At 47.6% G+C, this 20,889-nt stretch overlaps 1 protein-coding gene across 2 annotated transcripts in view; it reads right to left on the reverse strand.

Annotated features, from left to right (window-relative positions):
* Positions 1-20,889, reverse strand: part of FBN3 (fibrillin 3) — a 124,099-nt gene that overhangs the window by 42,439 nt on the left and 60,771 nt on the right. For both annotated transcript variants that reach the window (XM_064469811.1, XM_064469812.1), the window contains exons 9-12: positions 14,017-14,142; positions 4,094-4,246; positions 3,243-3,440; positions 2,411-2,554 (exon numbers count right to left, since the gene is read on the reverse strand). In XM_064469811.1, the coding sequence (XP_064325881.1) occupies positions 2,411-2,554; positions 3,243-3,440; positions 4,094-4,246; positions 14,017-14,142 (621 nt within the window). The remainder of the gene's footprint in view (positions 1-2,410; positions 2,555-3,242; positions 3,441-4,093; positions 4,247-14,016; positions 14,143-20,889) is intronic.

The following is a 20,889-nucleotide window of genomic DNA, read 5'->3' on the forward strand; positions in this document are numbered from 1 at the left end:
GATCCTAGAGGTCTTTTCCAACCTTAATGATTCTATGATTCTAACTCCAGTGCTCAGCATCCTGACAGCATGGCCAGCAAGGTCACTCTGGATGGCATCTCTTCCCTCAAGTGAATCAACTGCACCACTCAGCTTGGTGCCATCTGGAAGCTTGCTGAGGGTGCACTCAATCCCACTGTCTATGTCATTAAGACATTTAAATAGCATTGGTCCTAGTACAGACCCTTGAGGGACACCACTTGTTACTGGCTTCCACTTGGACACTGAGCCATTGACTGTAACTCTTTGCACACAGTCCTCCAGCCAATTCCTTATCGATCCAACAGTCCAGCTGCCAAACCCATATCACTCCAATTTAGAGGTAAGAATGTTGTGAGGAAGTATATCAAAGGCCTTACAGACATTCACATACATGACATCTGTAGCTCTTCTCTTTTTCACTGATGCAGTTACTCTATTGTCAAAGGCCACTAGACCAGGCAGGCACAATTTGCTCTTGGTGAAGCCATGTTGGCTATCTCCAATCACCTCCATCTTCCATGAGTTTCAACATATCTTCCCTTCTGAACAGTTTATAGCCATCAATTGCAGTGCTCCAGTCGTGTGATTAGTCCCACCACATTTCAGTGTAGCTTTCTAGCTGCACAGGGGCTTCCAACTCCTGTTTGTTACCCATGCTACATGCATTGGTGTAGAGGCACTTCAGCTGGGCTATCAACCCTCTCGCCTTTTTAGAGGAACATGCCCTAATTCTTTACAGGCATTTCACAGGTGTTCCCCTGTTGATTCCTAATACATCAGCAGCCCCTGGCTCTTCTCTGTTGCTCAAAACTTCATCCCCTTCTGCCACTAAGTCTAGTTTAAAGCTCTCCTTATAAGTATGGCAACCTTTTTGGCAAAGACCTTCTTGCTCCACTTGATCAGGTGAGTCCCATCAGCTCCCAACGCACCTGGCTTCTCAAAGGCTGAGCCATGATCACAGAAGCCAAAACCTTGAGTATGGGACCAGGCATGCAGCCAGGCATTCACCTGTTCAATTCCTCTCCTCCTTCCTGAACGCCTTCCTCTGACTGGGATGATAGAGAACACCACCTGTGCTCCAGATTCTTTTAATGTTGCACTCCGTGACATATAGTCTCTTTTGGTGGTTCTAAGTTGCCTTGTCACAGTATCATTAGACCCTGCATGGAATAGTAGGAGTGGATGATAACCTGGAGGGTTCATCAGTCTCAGCAGCAAACTTCCGTAGAGAAACTGGATGGATGGCAATTGCGTGCTTCAGTACCTCTCAGTAAGGAATCTCCAATTACTAATACTTGACGTGCTTTTCTGGTGGCACTAATGCATGTGGGGGGTTGGATCAAGGTCACAAGGTTGGCTTTTCCTGGAGCTTGTCCATTACGTGCTCTTTGTTCTCCAAACTCAGAGCATTGTATCTCATACATAGGGGCACTTTGGAGGAAGGTTATTCCTTCTGCCCTGAGCAGAGACAAGGGTCCAGTCTCCTTCATCTTATGAGTTACTTGTGTCAGTCAGCTCAAGGTTGAAATTCAGGCTTACCTTCCCCTTGCACAGCCTTAAGGTAAGGCTGTCACTCAGCCTGGGACAGCATGCAATACTACGTATCAATCTCTCACATTCCTGGATACTGCGCTGCCCGTTGAGCTCCTCTTATAACATATCTACCTGTTTGAAGAGTTCTTCTAGCTGGGCGTACTTCCAGCTATGACATCCACCACTGCCTTCAGGTGCTAGGGCATCTTCCAGGTGCTGGATTTCTGTACAACCTAAGGTCTGGACAGTTATTTCAGCCCTTGGGAGGTCTGCTTGCGTGGAGATGTCACCATATGAAGGCTGTTCTTTGCAGATGCAGTGGGTGGACACCGTTTTCTTTCAAGCAGGACACAGTCTCCTTATAGTTCTCAGAAAAAATAGCCCACTTACTTATAAAATGATAATTCTTTTGAAAGATGCCATACTTCTAATTCTAATTCCCTGGAGACCTCAAGCTTCTGAGTAGGCTTGCACAGCCACCATCTAGCTGGGGTGACCATCAGGGCTGCAGCCTAAGCCTGCGGGGTAAGCAGAGCAGGCAGCAGCCCAATAACTGGCAGAGTGCCCTGCCCAGGGGCCAGTTATATGGGGCTTCCCGCAGTGCAAACTGGCTACTGCTAAGCCAATGGCAATGTTGTGGCTACCAGAATTGTCACCCTGGATGTTCCCCAGGGGCGGACACATCCTTTCCATCATGCTGCTTCGTTACCCGACACAAGCCCTCTATCTCCAGCCTCTCGTGGGGAGCTCTGACTGGGATGGGGGCCTTCGGGGCAGCAGCTTAAGGTGCCATTAGGAGCAGGCGTGGGGCGCAGCTGGAGCTGACCTGTGTGCGTGTCGAGCAGAGCCTACTCACCAATGCACTCTCCGCGCACGTCCTGCTTGTACCCCATGTTGCACTCACAGCGGTAGCTGGATGGGGTGGGGATGCAGCGTCCATTCAGGCAGAGGTTAGTGAAATGCTTGCAGATGTCAATGGTCTGATTCAAAGTGGCAGTTCCTGGAAAGCACAGAGACAGCATCAGGTAGGGGATTACAGCTCCCTTCCTCTGATTGTCCCCAGGAAGTGGGGTCGGTCAGTCCAAACACTGATGGATCAGCGGTCCTCCTGGGCCCTGAACAACCATGGGGCCGCAGACACAAACTCAGCTGCCTCAGAAATCTCTGCAGGCTGCTGCGGTACCTGGCATGCTCCTACCCCACTGACATGCACAAGATGGCACAGCCTCTCAGAAGCAAGGTGTGAATCAATATTTATTGACATCCAGTGCATTCTCACAGGCTTCAGCCCTTAGCAAGGAGCTATATGGGGATGCACTGAGAGAGGTGTCCAAGGTGGTGGGAAAAACACTTTTGGGGAGGCAGAGAGTGAGGCGGTGACGTGAAAGTTTCATTCCTATTTGGTAATTTGAAAGATATTCTGTACTGGAGCCAGCCTTGGCTCCCTTGCTCTGCCAGCAGACGCTGTTTGATCTGCTTCTGGGCTCAGCATCCTGCTCAGCATTAGTGTCACATCCCATCACTCCCCCTGTGTCAAAATAAACCTTGTAGCTGGCTAAGAGCACGGGTGCTTTGCTCATGTGTACACGGCTCAGAGAAGCGGGCCGGCACGCAGGCAGACACGCTGCCTGTGTTCTGAGACAGGCAGCCAAATTGGGTCAGCATAGTAAGAAAGTAATTTTAATTACCAATGCTTGAACTTCCTGGGCCCATTCCAGGCAGACCTGGGATCCCGCCTTGTCCATTTGCCCCATTTGGTCCAATGCCTCCAGGCCCGTTGAGTCCCGGCCCAACACCATTGGGCCCGAATCCAGGAATTCCTGGAAAGCTCCCAGGGAACCCTGGCACGACTGGGAGTCCTTCGATGCAAAGCCTGCGGTACTCATCTGAAACAAAACAGCTGCCTTAGTGCTTTTCCAAGAGTGCCTGAATTCCCCTCCTGCCTCTGCCAGAGTGCAGAGAACAGAGGGATGGAGATGGACCGGCAGGGAGCAAGGAGGGTGGGTGCTGATGGGAACAGGGGAGATGGGTGAGGAGGGCTTTAACACCCTCCACTCCAGAGCAGATGATGAGACACAGCTTGCCAGAGCGTGTGGCAACAGCTTCTTGGGGTGTGTGGGACAGCTGGCACTGTGGGCTCCCTTCAGGCAGGAGAGGACAGGACACAGGAGGGTGCCAGGCACTGCAAAGCTCTGCCCTGCTCAGAGCTGGTGATGAGAGGCAGAAAGATAGAACTACAGTGCTGTGCCTTCTCAAGGCCTCCTGCTGTGTGGGCTCACCCTCATTTGGCCTCAAATTCAACTATGGTGGAAGCCAAAGAGAGCTGAAGAGGTAGGAGGAAAGGGATAAACTCTTGCCTTGGCTGAACTCATCTGGCTCAACTTCAGACAAGACCCAGGCAGGGGAGCCAGCATCCCCCTGTGACCTTTCTCTGGGTGTTATGTTGATGATTCTCCACATCAAGCCTGGGGTACCATGAGGGCCATCAGAGCAATGAGCTGGCCCAGCAGCAGGCAGAGGTCCTCTGTGTTGTACTTACCAGAGCCCCGGACGGGGCACATCTCTGGAGTCTGACCAATGGCCCAGCAACGCCCTGAGTCACAGCAGCACTGCATCTTGGTGTACTGGCCAGGGAGGTCCCCAGCACAGCGGCCCCCGATCAGAGCAGAGAAACACGTCCCAATCCGCTGGTCTGCAGAAAGGGAGAGAAGGAGATGCATTCACAGCGTGTCATCACCATACTCTCGGTCAGGTCCTGAGTGCCTGTTGCTAACAGCATCTCCTCCGGCTTTCCAATGTTCCAATCTGACCTGTTCTGCCTCATCCTCCCAGATCATGAGGTTCTCCAGAACATCCACCTGGAGCACATCAAGACTGTAGGGCCAGGCCTTATTCCCCAGTATAGATCTCACATTCCCATTTATGCTCCTAAATACTATAAGAAGCCTGACCAAGAGCCAGAAACAGGCAGAAGGTGGGCTGTCCCTCTCCATTGGATTCTCCATTGGGAGCTGCCTTCCTTGCCCTGCACGAAGGACAAGCTGACCCAGCAGATTCTGGCTGAACTCACAGAGCAGAAAACAGATGAGATCACCCACTTCATCCCATGTTTCCTCACCTTCCCAAAGAAATGGCATTATTTACAGGTGACTCCTTCCTCTCACTAGTGTTTTTGCACTGATGAGAGATGTCAGGGACAGATTCCCCCACTGACCCAACACACCAGTGGGAGAGGGAATGGGCTGAGGGGAGGTGGTCTGTATGAGGTCACTGCAAATGTTGACACTTCCACTACTAGACAGCCTGACCATCCCCTCAGTGGGAAGAGATAAACTGCTCTGGACTAAATATATTCAACAAAATTGCATCCTGGGGCTGAGATCTCCATTCTCTAGGTTCCTCCTCTGATGTTAGCGTCTGTCTTGCTTATTTATACTACATTTGTGACCGAGAGTTGGCCATCAGTGCGAATATAACAGCACAACAGGCCCTGAACTTGGCCATGTGGAGTAACAGTGTCCTCTCTTGGGCTGTTGGATCCAGCATGATATATTTTCCTCTAACTTCTGCCATTAAAAACACTTCCCTGTGATAAAAACAATCCAGTGGTGCCTGCTACTATTTTGAGGGTTCCCAGACAGTGAGCAGGCATTCCCCAGCCATTCCTGCTCTAGGCTGAAGCTTTGGCTGCAACAGTCCTTTCCCTTGTTCTCACTTGTTGCAGGACAGAGCTGGCAGCCCAAGGTGGTCAGCCATCTCCTACGCCACTTTGGTCAGGCTGGGGATCCAGGTACAACCCTTCCAGTGTTAGTCAGTGATCCCCGATGCTGTGCTAAGCAAGGACCTTACCACAGCCAGTGCTGTCCAGCGTGATCCTGCACACCTCAGGCTTGGCAAGGACCTACCTCTCCTTCTCAGAACTGATTTCATGGCAAATGTCCCACATCCCAGGCTTCTCATGAGGAAGCATTCCCTGCCAGGTCCCAGTGGTCCCAGCATCCCTCGCTAAGCAAATGGAGCTGTTCCCAATTCCACATCCCTCCAGCCTGACCACTCCCATTCTCAGTGGATGCTTGTTTCAGGTCACGGGTTAGTTCCCACAGCCTGGACTGAGCTGGGAGGAGAATGAGCCCTGGATGGTGGTCAAAGTCCGTGAGCCTGGCCAAAGCCACAGACACCAGGCCTGGCACTGGTGTTTGGTGTGTGTGGCTTCTGGACAAGGCCCAGGAGACTGAGGGCCTTTCACATGTCTAGCAGGCTCCATCTGGCACCAAGTCCTCTAGGAAAACCTGGAATCTTCCACTCATTCATCTCCCCTCCTTGTTTCTCAAGTAAATTAATGAGGGGGGAAAGTCTAGTCTGATTTGTCATCTGTGCCTCTAGACTGACATTAGCCAGCAGGCTGACACTTTCCTGAAATATAATTGAAATTAATTGCATGGAGCTGTTTGATCTGTGGGCCATGGTTACATTTCTTCTCTAATCACAGCTCAGTGACTTGCAGAGGACAGTGATCCCATTTAAAGCCAGGGTGACTAAACCAGCAGATCTTTTCTCCGATACATCCTTTCCGCCATTCTGCAGCACCGAGTTCAATGTGAACTATTCCCTTTTAGGAAACTTTATACACCAAAGAGACTTGCAGAAAGAAAGACAGACTAGGAGAAGGGAAATTTAAGTGAGGGGATTGAATGCAACACCAGATTAGCTCCTAATCCTAATGGAGGGAAGTCCTAGCCACATGGGTGTTGGGTCATCCCAAGCCCTTGATCTCTGGCAAATGGCAAAAATGCAAGAGCAATGCCCACATCTTTGCAGGTTTCAGCAGCTGCTGGACTGTAGAAGAGGGCTCTGTTTCCACAGCACGTTGACAGGTGGATGTTGCTTAGCATCAGCATGTAGCCCACACCAACCCAGAAAGAAGCTGCTCTCCGAACAAGCCAGGGCAGGATAGCGGGGCCATTGGGAAAAGCTGCACCTTAAACCACTGATGGGAATTTAGCTAAGTGGGGGCTTTGGGCTGAGCTTAAATGAACTTCTAGATGTGAGGGTGGTAGTTTGGAATAAGCCTTCCAGGCATTAGAGAGGACAGAACCCATCCGGCTCCTTCTGCTCTTCTATGGGATGCTGTCCCAAAAGCTGTGATACATGGTGACAGCCAGCCAGTTAATGGGCAAGGAGCGATTTGGAGAACACAACATCCTTCCCCACAGACAGACATGTGCTGACAAGTCTGACAAGCCAGGGAGGTCACAGCAGTTTGTGTAACGGAGGGAATGGTCCAGCCCTTATTCATCTGGACAAATGTTTATTAAATTCAGCTGTCTTTGCTGCAGTTTGTAATAATATCTCTCAGAAATGAAGGTCAGAACTAATTGAAAACTCATCTGGAGCTGCCTTGGACAGAGAGAGGGGTGGATGGAAAGAACAGTGGGTCCCTGCAGTCCCTCTGTGCCCTCCTGCAGGACCACCCACACGCTGGTGGTACGAGCACAAAGCTGTTGTGGTTTTGTTCTGCCTCCCTCTGCAGCTGTTAAGGGAATAGGTTTGCACAATAACCTCAGTAAATCAGATAATGCTGCAGGCGAGAAAGGAGGTAAAATTCCACATGCGATTAGACAGTGCACAGAGGTGGGGGATGGAGCCGCAGGTCTGTCAGAGGTCTCTGATTCAGAGAGGCTGTGGATGCTTTACAAGGTCCAGCCAGGAGCGGCAGAGCAGGAGACAGAGTTTTGCCTGTTTATCATAATGGGACAGAAGCAACTCCAAGCTGGACCTGCCTGCTGGGGTCTGGCAGAGTCTGCACCCATCTGCTGGGCCATGATGCCCTGGTGTGCGTGTCCTGATGCCCAGGAGAAGCCCCACACCAGGAGCTGCACCCTCTGAGTGACTATCCAGCACGGTTAACCTCTACCTTCCCTTTCAATGTGGACATCCTCTTTGGGGTCTGCACAAGGTGTCTAAGATCTGTTGTGCACCTGCAAAGGATTTTACAATTTTCATCCTGATGCAAAGCTGGTTTGTTTCTTTGGTGGTGGGGCAGGGGCAGGGAGATGCCGAGGAATAGAAAATACTGGTACTGCTTCCCAGGAGAGAACTTAAAAGGGTGAGTATTTCTCTCACTTTGTGTCGTCATGTACAGAAACTGAGAAGCTCAAGTGACCAAATCCAAACAAACTAGTGGTTGCAAAAGGCAGTTGGCTCTGACTACAAAGGACCTGAGGGCTATTAGCTCAGATGGGAGCTGCAACACAGCAGCACGTAGCCAAAGGTCTCCCACTCAAGACATCCAATGGTGCTTGGTTTACAAGGAAGAAGGATGCAAAAAGGAGCCTCATACTGTGGTGAGAACAGTCAGTCTGGACCAATGATGCCATCATATGCCCTCTGCTTCTGGAAAACTGACCAATTTCAGCCTTGTCTGGGTAAGATTAGATGGTGGTGTCTGTCTCAGTGAAGAGTCATGCCAGAACAAAGGCACAAAGCATCGCTCTGTGCACAGCTCCCACCAAAATGCAATATCCATGGCACACCTTGGCCACCAACGCTTCTGCTGTCTCACTGCAGGAGGGCTGCAGCGCAACCAGCGAGGCTCTGGGTGTTACTGCAGGACAGTCTCTTTGCTGGCAAGTGCTATAATAAATTCACTCCCTCCCTGGTTGTTCACTCTTCTCCAAATTCACCTCCCAGTTCAATGGTTACAAGGTTGACGTATAAATACATCCCTGAAATGATCTGATAAAAATTATCCTTTCTAGGGGGAAATGCTTTACAAATATGGACTGAATGACACAGTTTTCAGCCCAGGTTCCTGCACAGGTTCAGATTAGGGAGCAACTACAGAGCTTTCCTATACCCTCTGGTCCCTGCAGATTTCCAGGCAGACCTCTGCTTGGCAGCATCGCCAGCTCCCTCAGTGCCTTGGGAGATGCTGGGGGGGGCTCTGCTTAGGGTCCCTCCCCAGCTCTTTATCTGTTTTGAACCTGTGACCCTCACACCACTTCCCTTTTGTCATTTCTTGCCCTCATAAATATCTCCTCATATTTCCATTTTTCTCTTGCACTTTCCTTTCCTGGATAATGACCAAAGTGGGCAAAAAGGATCCTCCAGGCAGGTGAAGACCTCAGTAACACCCTCACAACCTTCTCTGAGTCCAGGACTTTGCAATGATAAGCAAGATCTGGCCCTACCTGGAACTTTAGGCAGTAAATCTGCCAATGTTGCCCTAGAAGAGATAAGACCCAAATCTCTCAGAGCTGTGCTATCAGGGAAAAAGAGCAAAGAAAGCAATGTTCAGGAGTGTTCACTCGTGCCAGACAAGGGAACACCATGCACATGTCTGGAAATGCATCTGAAATGCCATTTTTCTCATTTGAAAATTACTCTTTTAAGCTGTTCTTGAAAAGCAACCCGCTGCACGGAAAAAAAAAAACAAACCACCTCACAGCCTGCTGGAGCAGATCCTTCTACTGCCTGCAAAACACCGAGCCTGTCTTTTACAAGCATAAATGAATGAAACTGTTATGAACATGTGTGGAACTGGATTCTCTGTGTCAAGCACAGGTGGTTGAATCATTCAATAAATTACAAAATCCCAGGTTGGAAGGGACCTCAGGGATCATCTAGTCCAACCTTTCTGGGAAGAGCACAGTCTAGACAAGATGGCCCAGCATCCTGCCCAGATGGCTCTCGAAGGTGTCCAACGTGGCCAAGTCAACCACTTCCCTGGGGAGATTATTCCAATGGGTGACTGTCCTCAGCGTGAAAAATTTCCCTCTGCTGTCCAATCGGAATCTCCCCAAGAGCAACTTGTGTCCATTCCCCCTTGCCCTCTCCATGTGACTCCTTGTAAAAAGGGAGTCTCCATCTTCTTTGTAGCTACCCCTTAAGTACTGGTACACGGTGATGAGATCCCCTCTGAGCCTCCTTTTCTCAAGGCTGAACAAGCCCAGTTCTCCCAGCCTGCCCTCATATGGCAGCTTCCCAGTCCTTTGATCATCTTGGTGGCCCTTCTCTGGACCCCTTCCAGCCCGTCCACATCCTTTTTGTATAGGGGGGACCAGAACTGTACACAGTACTCCAGGTGTGGCCTGACAAGCACTCAGTAGAGCGGGATGATGACTTCTTTCTCTCTGCTGGCGATGCCCTTTTTGATGCAACCCAGCATCCTGTTGGCCTTCTTGGCCGCAGCAGCACACTATTGACTCATGTTGAGCTTTCTGTCCACCAGGACCCCCAGGTCCCTTTCCACAGAGCTGCTCTCCAGCCAGGTGGATCCCAGTCTGTGCTGCACTCCCGGATTATGTTTTCCCAGGTGCATGACCATATACTTCTTGTTGAACTTCATAAGGTTCTTGCTGGCCCACTCCTCCAGCCTATCCAGATCTCCCTGCAGAGCAGCTCTCCCTTCTGGAGTGTCTGCTTCCCCACTCAACTTGCTGTCATCCGCAAACTTCATCAGGCTACACTTGATGCCGTTATCCAGATCACTTATAAAGATATTGAATAACATTGGGCCCGATAGCGATCCCTGGGGGACTCCACTAGTGACAGGTTGCCACTTGGAAAAGGAGCTATTTATCACCACCCTTTGGGTGCGGCCTGTCAGCCAGTTCCCCACCCACTGCACAGACCACTTGTCTAGGCCATAACGCATCAGTTTCTCCAGGAGGAGACTGTGGGGGACCATATCAAAGGCCTTGGAGACGTCCATGTAGACAATATCCACTGCCCGCCCCATGTCAACCAGGCAAGTCACTTTGTCATAGAAGGCCACCAGGTTTGTCAAGCACGATCTGCCTTTAGTGAAGCCATGTTGGCTTTTCCCAATCACGTGCTTCATTTGACTTGTGATGGCCCCCAGGAGGATTCGTTCCATAACTTTCCCAGGGATTGAAGTAAGGCTGATGGGCCTATAGTTACCCGGATCCTCCCTCGAGCCCTTCTTGTAGATAGGGGTAACATTTGCCTTCCTCCAGTCCTCTGGGACATCCCCCGGTCTCCATGACTTCTCGAAGATTATGGAGAGTGGCCTTGCGATGATGTCAGCCATCTCTCCCAGCACCCTCGGGTGGATGGCATCAGGGCCCATTGATTTGTAGGGGTCAAGCTCCTGTAGTAATTCACGTACTAACTCTTCCTTCACTGTTGGTGGGTCGGTGTTTGGATCAATCGGCAATTTTGTTCCCAAAGCCTGGGACCCAACAGTGTTGGTAAAGACAGAGGTGAAGAAGGTGTTGAGGACCTCTGCCTTTTCTGCATCATTGGTGATTGACTCTCCTTTTCTGTTTAACAGTGGGCCTATGTTTTCCTTCTTTTTCTGCTTATGGTTGACGTGTCTGAAGAAACCTTTCTTGTTATTTTTCACGTCTACAGCCAGTTTCAATTCGAGCTGGGCTTTTGCTTTTCTAACTGCATCTCTGCACACTCTGGCTATGCCCTTGTAGTTCTCGGCGGATAATCCTCCACTTCTCCATCTCTGGTGTGCTTCCCTTTTGGATTTGAGTAGACCCAGGAGGTCATGGTTGAGCCATGGGGGCCTCTTGCTCCGCTTACTTCCTTCTCCTTTGTAGGGGATAAATTGGCTTTGTGCTTCCAATAGAGAGTTCTTGAAGAATTCCCAGCACTCACTAGCTCCTTGGTCTTCCATGGAAGCTTCCCATCGAATCCCTCCCAACTGAGCCCTGAGTGCACTGAGGTTTGCTCTTCTAAAATTCAGAACCCTTGTCTTAGAACTGACCTTCAGCGCACTCAGCAGGATCCCAAACTCCACAACATTGTGGTCACTGCAGCCAAGGCTATCACTAACCGAGATATTACAAAGCAGGCTTTCTCGGTTTGTGAATAGCAAGTCCAGCAGCGCCTCCTTCCTGGTTGGCACGTCTATCATTTGTATCAGGAAACAGTCCTCTATGCATTCCTATACATTCTATAAATGTTCATTTCAAACTATGATGGACTTTCTCCAGCTACACTGCTGTTTACGTTTTACTGAGGAAGGCAGTGAAAGCAGCTAATGAGATTTGGGATCAACTCAAGCTCAGTGTCTTGCTGTTTCAGCTGCAAAAACTACAGGAGATTATTCAAATGCAATTTAAAAAGTGTTTACTTTACTAAAAAGGGAGGGGAAAGGGATGGGAATATATCAAGGCTGCCACCATAAAGTCACCACATAGCCAGTGCTGGTGCCCCGTGATATGAGAGACACTGCGGTCACTTCCAGTCTAAACATCTGAGAGGTGGCAGCATGACAATCTCTTCTGCTCTCTCCTGATGCTGTCTGGGCTTTAAGGGTAGCCACACTATTTATTAATTTTCAATTTTACAAAGTATTTTATTTATTTAATAGGATGTAAATTGTGGGCTTAAACTACCATAAACTCTCAAAAGGAGTACTAAAACTCCCTCAAACGAGAGAAGCGGGGTTTGCAAAACATGGATCCCAAGTCAACAACACCCCAATAGTAACTATGCGTTTTGCCAGAAAAAATATTGTCTGTCCCAAAATGGGACAGCACACTAGCAGCATATATTAGCTCAGATAAATGGCTAGAGCATGATGTATTGAGTTCAGATGCAGTCATAGTCCACTGCAGCTAACTAAGCTTTGGACTATTTTTAAATTTGGGCTTTCTGATTTTATTTAGTTTTCATTTCTCGAAGCACTTGGTTTCAAGGAAAGTGGGGAAATGTCCATATGACTCATCTGACAGCCATCACACCCCTGGGCTTGTGGCAGGGTCTGGGAAGCAGGGAGGAAAAGCATTTCATTCTCATTAAAATCTATCAGATTCCCAAACACGGTGACTTGTACGTTATACTTTACAACATTTTTCTTCCCGGAACTAGAACATGATTAATTTTTACTCCAGGTTCTCTATATAAAAGAATTTTGAAAATTTTTTTTCTGTATTAATTTCCAGGACTTTCGACAGAAAGCTGTACCTGACATTTCCCATTGCACTAACAATGATCTTTGCCTTTTCTACAACTGTTCCTCCAACAAATCATTGCATCCTTACTTTTCTAAAGGCAAATGAACTTTCTGAACAGAACAGCGAGACAAACCCTGGGATTCATTTTGACTAAAATAAGTGCCCCTAGTGAGAGCAAGTAAACAGAGAACCGGTCTATTTATCATAGAAACTGTTGTCTTTTACAAAGAGAAATGGACCATCAAATATTTACAAGGCTTGGAAAGGAATTTTGATCTGTTAAATATGCGAGATTCATTCCAGGCTCTGCTGTCTGAGGCAGGACAGCTCATCAGTCTGGGGGAAGCTTGCCTGGACTCACACCAGTTCTGGGAGGCTTTGAAATACAGACACCTTGAGCCAAACTGAGGCAGGGGCCAACAGGTACATCAGAGCCGGTGGAGCAGCACACACCAGCCCCACCAAGCCCTCCATGCAGTCTGCAGGACGGGGACTGCAAGGTTGTGATTTCCATAAATGCCTGGGAGTAATTTTGTTGCCAGAAATCAGATACCATGGGAGGAAGGTAGGCTACAAGGTAACATGCAAGAGCTTATATGGCAGCCTTGTAAACCTGCAGGTTCAGCACACGTGCAGGAACAGGTGTCTGCAGTGCCCTGTGCTGTGCTTGGGAAGCACCTCTGTTGCTCCACTGGGTACAGAGGGGATCCAGACAACCAGCTCAGTGCAAAGCAACTCACTCCTGAAAGGTTGAGTTCAGTGAGATGAAGCCAATTGAGTCCACAGCCCTACTAATTATTAGCGTGGGGCAGTAGGGATCATGGCCAAGCAGGAAGGAGGAGGAGATGATAAAAGTCACCGTTTATTTGCATTGGTTATGCAAACACTTGGAGTGAAACTTTCTTCCCTTCACCTCTGCAAAGCAAGCGGATGAATGTGCAGCTGGGAGATGTTCTCCATCACTGGGTCCCTCTTTGCTCCAGGACAGCTTGCAAACCTTCCCTTGGACTTAAACAATCTACAACCCACGCTGTGCCTGCGGTTCAGTTGTAGGGGGAGTACTGGGGTCTCTCCCCAGCTGATACCCAATGCAGGAGAAAAGGGGGAGTGTCTAAGATTCTTCCACTAGCGGGTGCAGCTCTGTGAGAAGGAGCACAAGGATCCTTCCTCAAACAGATCACTATCCCAGCCAGACACCTTCCACCCCAGTCCTCCTCCTAGTGTCCTCAGCAATCCCCTGTCAAACATTTCAAGCACTGAGACACCTGCAGTCCAAGTTATGGAGATGGAGAAAAAGCCCTGGTCTGCAACAGCATCAAAACCTGTGACCAGGACAGACCATGTCAGCCATGGCACATGCAAGGACAGCACATGAAAAAGAGCATTTTCCAGCTATTGCAGAAACAACATGCCCTTTGATTTGCAAATCTGGTGATCACCAGATAGTGATTTGCAAAACACCAAGTCTGGGTTTCAGAACGTGATCTCTCCCTGTATCCGTGGTCCTGAGATCTATGTAGGATCTTACCAATACAGCGTGATCCATCAGGGCTGGTCATGAAACCGCGGGGACACGTGCACACATAGCTGCCTGCTGTGTTGGTGCACTCGCCGCCATCACACACGCCAGAGATTGCGCTGCACTCATCCACATCTAGAAAAGAACAAACCAACAGTGATTATGTTTCACTTCAAGCCATCTCCTTTCATATCTACAGTGTGGCTCCAGGATCAGAGCTGGGATCACAGAGGACAGCAGCTGGTGTTACCGGTTGTTGTCGGGTGCTTGAGACCGTAAGTGGCCTCCTAGCAGTGGATCAGTACGGAAAACAAGACTCCCCCAGAGGGTAATACAGAGGGCTTCGTGGAGTCCTCTGCTTGCCTCTACTGACAGTGTGGGTCTTTGGGTAGGCTACTGTAAAATGTTGAGCTCCCTGGAGTATAAAGGAAGCTTCAGGATGGAAACCTGTCTGTGCAGGTGCATGACTGGCTGGATGGCAGGGCCCTCCATGTGACTTGGAGACCCCTCTGAAAGCAGAAGTGCAACATCAGAGACAACATCAAGTTTTTAAAAAGCATTGGGTTTGTGCATTATTCACCAAATTTCCCCATACAGGAGGGATCTGGTTCAATTGTAAGCATTTTTAGGCATCTAAACCCAAGTGAAAAGGCCTCTGTACTATCAGTTCGGCAAGGAGGGTCTGGACATATCACTCCATTGATTCAGCTCCTCAATCAGCAGTCCTTTTTTAGTGTGAACTCATTTGCATAACAATGCCACGAGCATGCCATAGTCTGAACTATTTATCTTGTCACGGGGAAGATTAGTGAGGTAGAGATATATATTGAGTCCTCGGAGAGATCACACCTAATTATCCACGGCAATCAAAGAAACACCATCCATGTTAGCAAGCCCTGCCACACACTGCTTCTCCAGCAGCCCGCTGCCATGTGTGTGACAATATACCATATCAGTGGGATACACCTCTCTGGATTTAAGAGCATGGAAAATAAGGACATTGCAACAAGATTTTGTCAAGGTGCAACATCTGGACTCGGACATCAGAGGAAACAGGCAGCCCCAGTGCCCAGACGATGGGAGTAAATGCAGAAAGGTTACGAAAGTACCAAAATTCAGAGACAATCACCCCAGTCATGTAGCTTCTGCCATTTGAACTTATGATGTGCTCTACAAGCATCTGTCTAGTGTGGAGATATGGCAGACCCTCACCACAGGCTGAACGTGGAGACTAGTTGCCAAGGTCCTGGATGCCTGGGTCTGGATCTTGAAACAGAGCATCTCTATTTGAAGTCTTGCTCAGAATTAGATTTTAATCCACACTGGAAGAACTGAGCTGGAAAGATGAGACACTGTAGGGTTTGCTTGAGAACTGTAGAGTTCTCCAAACTTTCCAGGACATTTATATTACAACCTTGAAAAAACTCTGGAGTTAATTATTTCTTTGGCTCTTTTTATGCTGAGTATTTGAAGAACTTCATTTCCTTGTGAAAGTTTTAGTTAACAACAGATGGGAAACCACACAGAAAGCTTGAAAGCTGCAGCTTAACAGAAGTCAAACTGCAGCAGAAAAGGGTGAGGACAGAGCAGAAAATTCAACAGGACTTATACAGATGATACAGAGAAAGACAGCCTATAACTTCTGTGTGTGGCAACCACTTGGGACCTGAAACTTGGAAAATCACAGGGAACAGAGCAGCAAATCAGCTATTTTAAAAAGTGCAATCTGTTTTCAACAAATTTGACCAAAATGTCAATATAATTAAATGTACAGGGCCCAGCCAAGCTTGCGGGGCACTTGACTCTAAGGACTTGTCTGGGAGCAGGGTTGTAGATTTTTTTTCTGTTGCCAACTGAAATCTGTTTCAGAAGCTGAGATGGGATTAGATCCAACCTCTAATTAATCCACCCAAAGGAGGTGGTTGGTGGTCATGGTCCAGGTGGTGGTAAAAGACAGAGAAAATATTTGCCCAATAGTTTTTACAATGGCAAAAATAATGTGTCTTAGCAATAGGCAAAATAAATTTTTTCTGCTAAGCAATTTTATTTATTGTGTTTTAAATCTATCATACTGTTGTGAATGGATAAGGGGATTTTTATATGCAATTCAGATGTTGCCTGGGGCTGGCAGGAAAGTAATGAAAAGGAACTTGTCAAAGTCTGCTCCTTCGAGGGGATTTTTTCTGATGTGAACAGCCTGATGGCATTAGCATGTGTGGAGGTTAGAGCTGCTGCAGGGCAAAGACTAATCTGCAAAGAAGAAGGGAGAACAGCAGAGACCTCTCATCTGGGAGTGGGGATGGAAGATGTCTTTGGAAGAGCTCATCTAGCAGACTTCAGTGATGAAGGCAGCATACACACGTGGGAAAGAGTTACCTGAACCCACCCCATCAGGGCAAGGGAGGGACCAGAAGAAATCTGTGCTGGGAGCCAGAAGACCTGGCTGTGATGATGGACATGAGCCATAGTGAGAAATCTGAGAAATGGGCAAGACATTTCTGTAAGAAATGGGTGTGGGCTACCCAGAGGGGTGGTGAGCTGTGTCCTGTCTGGTGTGGAACTGAGGAAAATGTGAGATAGGAAGGAAACATCTGACTGCAATCTCACAGTGCCATGCAGTGGCTAGCGATGCTAGTGCAGCCCTGGAGATGTATGGGAGAAACACTGAGCAGAAGCAGGTAAGCGATGTTACTTCTTAACCAGGATCATTCCTGGACACCACAGCTCTGCGTGGTCCCAGCTCTAACAAGAGAGTGCTAACAAAACAGAGGGGTTCAGAGTCTAGGGGGATGACTCAAGGTCTGGAAAAACCTGCCTGACAGTAAGGGACTAGCAGGACTCAATTACATTTGTCAAAGAAACTGTGAGGATGTCATGGGATCACAGAAGAGACACACAAAGATGACGAGAGCACAGTGCTCTGCAGCCTCAAGAAGAGAAGATGAAAACTGAAGCCAAGACATAAATTCACACTGGAATGAAGCAGACAGATTTACACCAATGGTAAATAATCTTTGGCCTACGTACCCAGGGAAAGGGCTAGTTCTCCAAGGCTCATGATGGATTCAACTCACCTTACAATACCTGTACTCCCTAGGATTCCCTAGCAAAGGCACAAATCCAAGGGAGGGCAAGGGGGCATGAAAGCTGGCTGCACAGAGGTGACTCTCAAGGACTAAGTGTTGTCAGTCCTCCAGAAACATTCTCAAACTTCATCCTTCTCTCTAAAATTAGAGAGGCTTCCAGGAACCTTCTGCCACTGCATCCCAGGCACTGACCCCACTACACCAGCCTCTGGCTGCAGGGTGGGACAGCCATGGGCATCTGATGTTGACAGTTAATTTGCATCACCACAAAGCCCCCACTTTTCTCCGAGGGAAAAGACGTATAAGAGGGTCTACACTGTTAGACCTCTAGAGGGAAAGGCTGCAGAAATGGTCTCGACAGAGGTGCACATGGAGTTGTGGTCAGATGTGTCAGATGGTTACAGAGCAGGCACCTCCATCAGAGATTTTTCTAGATGCCATTTACACTCAGCAGAAAGAGAGAATCTCATCCAGGCAGTAATTCATCATATCTGAATGGAAATGTCTAAACAGAGCAGAAGAGCTGTGCCCTAACAGCAATGATTTTTCCCTGCAAAGTGAGACATAGTGAAAATTCATCCCACTCGGCTCCGTGACAGGCACTGGCAACATATGTGTTTAAGATGACCCAAGCTGCCTTTTGAAGTGAGGCATATGGTATGGAGAGAGACCCCCCATGGATGCTTCATGTGGTCAAAGAAATAATCTTCAATTTCTGCTCCTTGCTCACACAACCTGTTACGAACACAATTAGCTCCTGTTTTACTTTGGCTGCAACTGTGAGTCCTGAGGAATCAAGTGAAACCTTGATTTCAACATGCACAAAATTAAGCCCAAGCGCACAGAGCAGGTTATACATCCATACACCAAGAGGTGAAGGTGCATTCCTGTTTGGCTTCTTAGGAACCCTATAATTATGCTTTCAGCTAGCCAAATATTTCAGCCACCTTTTGCAAGCAGCAGAGATATCGTCTCTGTCCTTGCAGTACTCCTTTAGCTCTTTGATGCTCAGAGCCCCTTCAAGAGACATGACTTGAAACCTCGAAGGCAGCAATGCAAATCGACAGAAAACACTTCCCCCACCTGGGCCTCTGCAGCGAAAGAGATTTTATCACTACAGCCTGCCCTGTCATTTAATTACAGGCCTGTGTTTGGTTACAATTTGCAGAACGCTGGAAGGGAAAGAGCTTTATGAAGCAAAAGCTGGTTGTACTATTAGAAATAACTGCTTAAAACTCCTGCATATCTCTCCTGAAGTTTGCTGTATCAGAGGTCTGGAGGCCAGCTGACAGGCAAGCATCTTATTAGCTCAATACTTATGACATAGTGTCAGTCATCCAAGAAAAAGTATATATGTTTGTGGGGCAGCAACTGCATTCCATTCTTAAGGAAAAACAGAGGTAAATTAAAAGGTTAGATCAAACTGCAACATTTTTTTTCCCCTTGAAAATCATAGCTCAGATGAGAGCAGCGTTAGCAACCCAAGAAGCAGAAAAAAAGCCGGAGCCTCAAGCCTACTTGCACATCCTGTACTTTGAGAAACTGAGCTCTGTTTTTTGTTGTTGTTTCAGTTCTTCCCCACCACATTTGCCTTCTTTATTTTCTCTTTGTAAAGTGTCTCATAGTTTTGATTCACTCAGAGCTGAAAGTCCATGGAGAGCTTGACACAGTGGGACGGATATGTACACCTCTCATTAACACCCAGCTGCCAGCTCTGGGTAGGGAGTTCTTCCAAATCCAACCTGGATACTTCATGACTTTTCCAACTCTCTGTTAAAAATTAAAGCAATATTCTGTGTGCTCTGCTCTTCAGACAATGGCAGAATTCAATGTGGACGTTGATTTTGGTTCTGGTCTCCAACTCACTGGGTTGGAGTTGATCTGATCATTAAGGCTGAAAATGCTAGAAGCCAAAGGCTACAGAACATCAGAAAGAGAGTTGCAGTCTGCAAAGCCCATCCAGCACAGGTGCCCACAGACATGTTGAAATGCCAACCTTTCCACCTGCTAAAAAAAAACAGGACTTGATGAAGAAAACATCTGTGTCACATAGCAGAGGTCATGCCTCATCAGCTCTGTCTCTCATGCAGCGCATAGAACTCTTAGACCTTCCCTTCCAGAAAGCACAAAGAAACCACAGAGAGGAGTAATGGAACCCTCAAAACCACACCAAATCCATGGAAATTAGCTTTTAATGGATCCAAACAATGAGCTCTCCTATAGACATTTTGTAAGAAAATTGAAAACACTCTAATAAAATGGCTATCGTGTTCCATTCGTGAGGAAAATGGGCCAGCCTACCCGCTCTGCTCATGGAAAATGCAGGAAAGCTCCCTCCAATTCAGAAACATGAATGAGATTCAACTGGGTAAAGAAGAGAGCCTTGTCTTCTTTAGAAAAATTTGGAATGTTGGAATGTTGCATGGTGGTGACAAAAGACTAGCCCATAGGGACATAAGTAGCATCTAACATGTCACCCTACAAATGCTAAACAGAAAGGAGTGAGTAAAGAGAGGTGAGATTTGTAATTAAAGGATTTGTTCTCTCTTGGCAGAATCTGTTTCCTGGAGATGCTGAAGACAGTCAAGAATGACCTACCCTGGACAGATTCGAACAGAGCTTGTTGCACAAAGCACACAGTGCCTTTCACTCCCTTGCCTGCTGTTACTCTATGTACTTTCTTGTATCTTGTACGCTATCATTCTGGAACAATTTTGCATGAGAGACACACATTTCTTTTGGGGCATTGGAAAGCGTCCTGGGTGAGGTACCGGCATTGCATACTTCACTGAAAATGGAGCTGGCTTAGCATTTTGTTATGCAGTAGATAAAGGGCTGTTAAGAAAAGAAGTTAAATTATTGGCAGAAAACCACTAAAAATTATTCAGTCACCCATAAGAACACGCCATGGAATTATTCCCTTAAGTGTAACTTTTATGGCTGCTTCCAGGATAATTTAAAAATGTCACTCTGCGTAACAACCCCCTACTTCCCTACGATTTATTGATAAAGGTCTTTGTAGCAGGAAGATGTGTCTGGTTTCAAGCTTTGATGTTTCCTTTCTTCATTTTGCACCATTACTGCCAGGAGTACTTTGTTGTGTCCTCCTCAACAATTCTTTTCTTCCAGCAGGGTTAAGAATTCAGCTGGATACAAGCATGCCATTCTCTCAGCGCTCACACTTCTCGTTCCCCTTGCAAACCTCAACAGATCCTGCTTTTTTCCCCAGCTTCCCCATAAGGTAAGCATAGTATCTGTCAATTTAGCCACAAGCTAAATCTGCCCTCCTTGCTCATCTTTTCATACAAATAAAAATATAAATGCAATCATTTGGCACTTGCAAAGCTGGCCTTGTCCCCAGTGTTGGTTAAAGAGCAGCCTTCCCCTTCCCCACCCTCGGTCCACTCCCCCTCCACTGCTGTGTTTCATAGACTGCTTCTATCTTTCAGAAAGTGAGCAGGCAACTCCCTCTGCCAGAAATTTCTCATTATACATTGCATAGCCCCAAGCTCAGGAACTCTTGATCCCTTGAGCTCCCTCAGAATACAATGAACAAAGGCATAAAATAAGCCACTATTTGAAAGTGTCACATTCATTAGATATGAGCTGCAGAAATAACTCTGGAGCTGAGCAACCCTGAACTTGGAGGATATTTCAGTTCAAATCCAAACTTGATGTTGTATGCACATTCTCACGTTTTGCAGATTGAAAAAGGACATCATTTTCTTTCAGAGGTTGACCAAAATTCATCCAGTGTATCCAGCTGCATGCTTGGGAGATCAGGGCCCAAGTTGGC

This window comes from Phalacrocorax carbo, chromosome 19, assembly GCF_963921805.1.
Source record: "Phalacrocorax carbo chromosome 19, bPhaCar2.1, whole genome shotgun sequence".
Classification (NCBI taxonomy): Eukaryota; Metazoa; Chordata; class Aves; order Suliformes; family Phalacrocoracidae; genus Phalacrocorax; species Phalacrocorax carbo.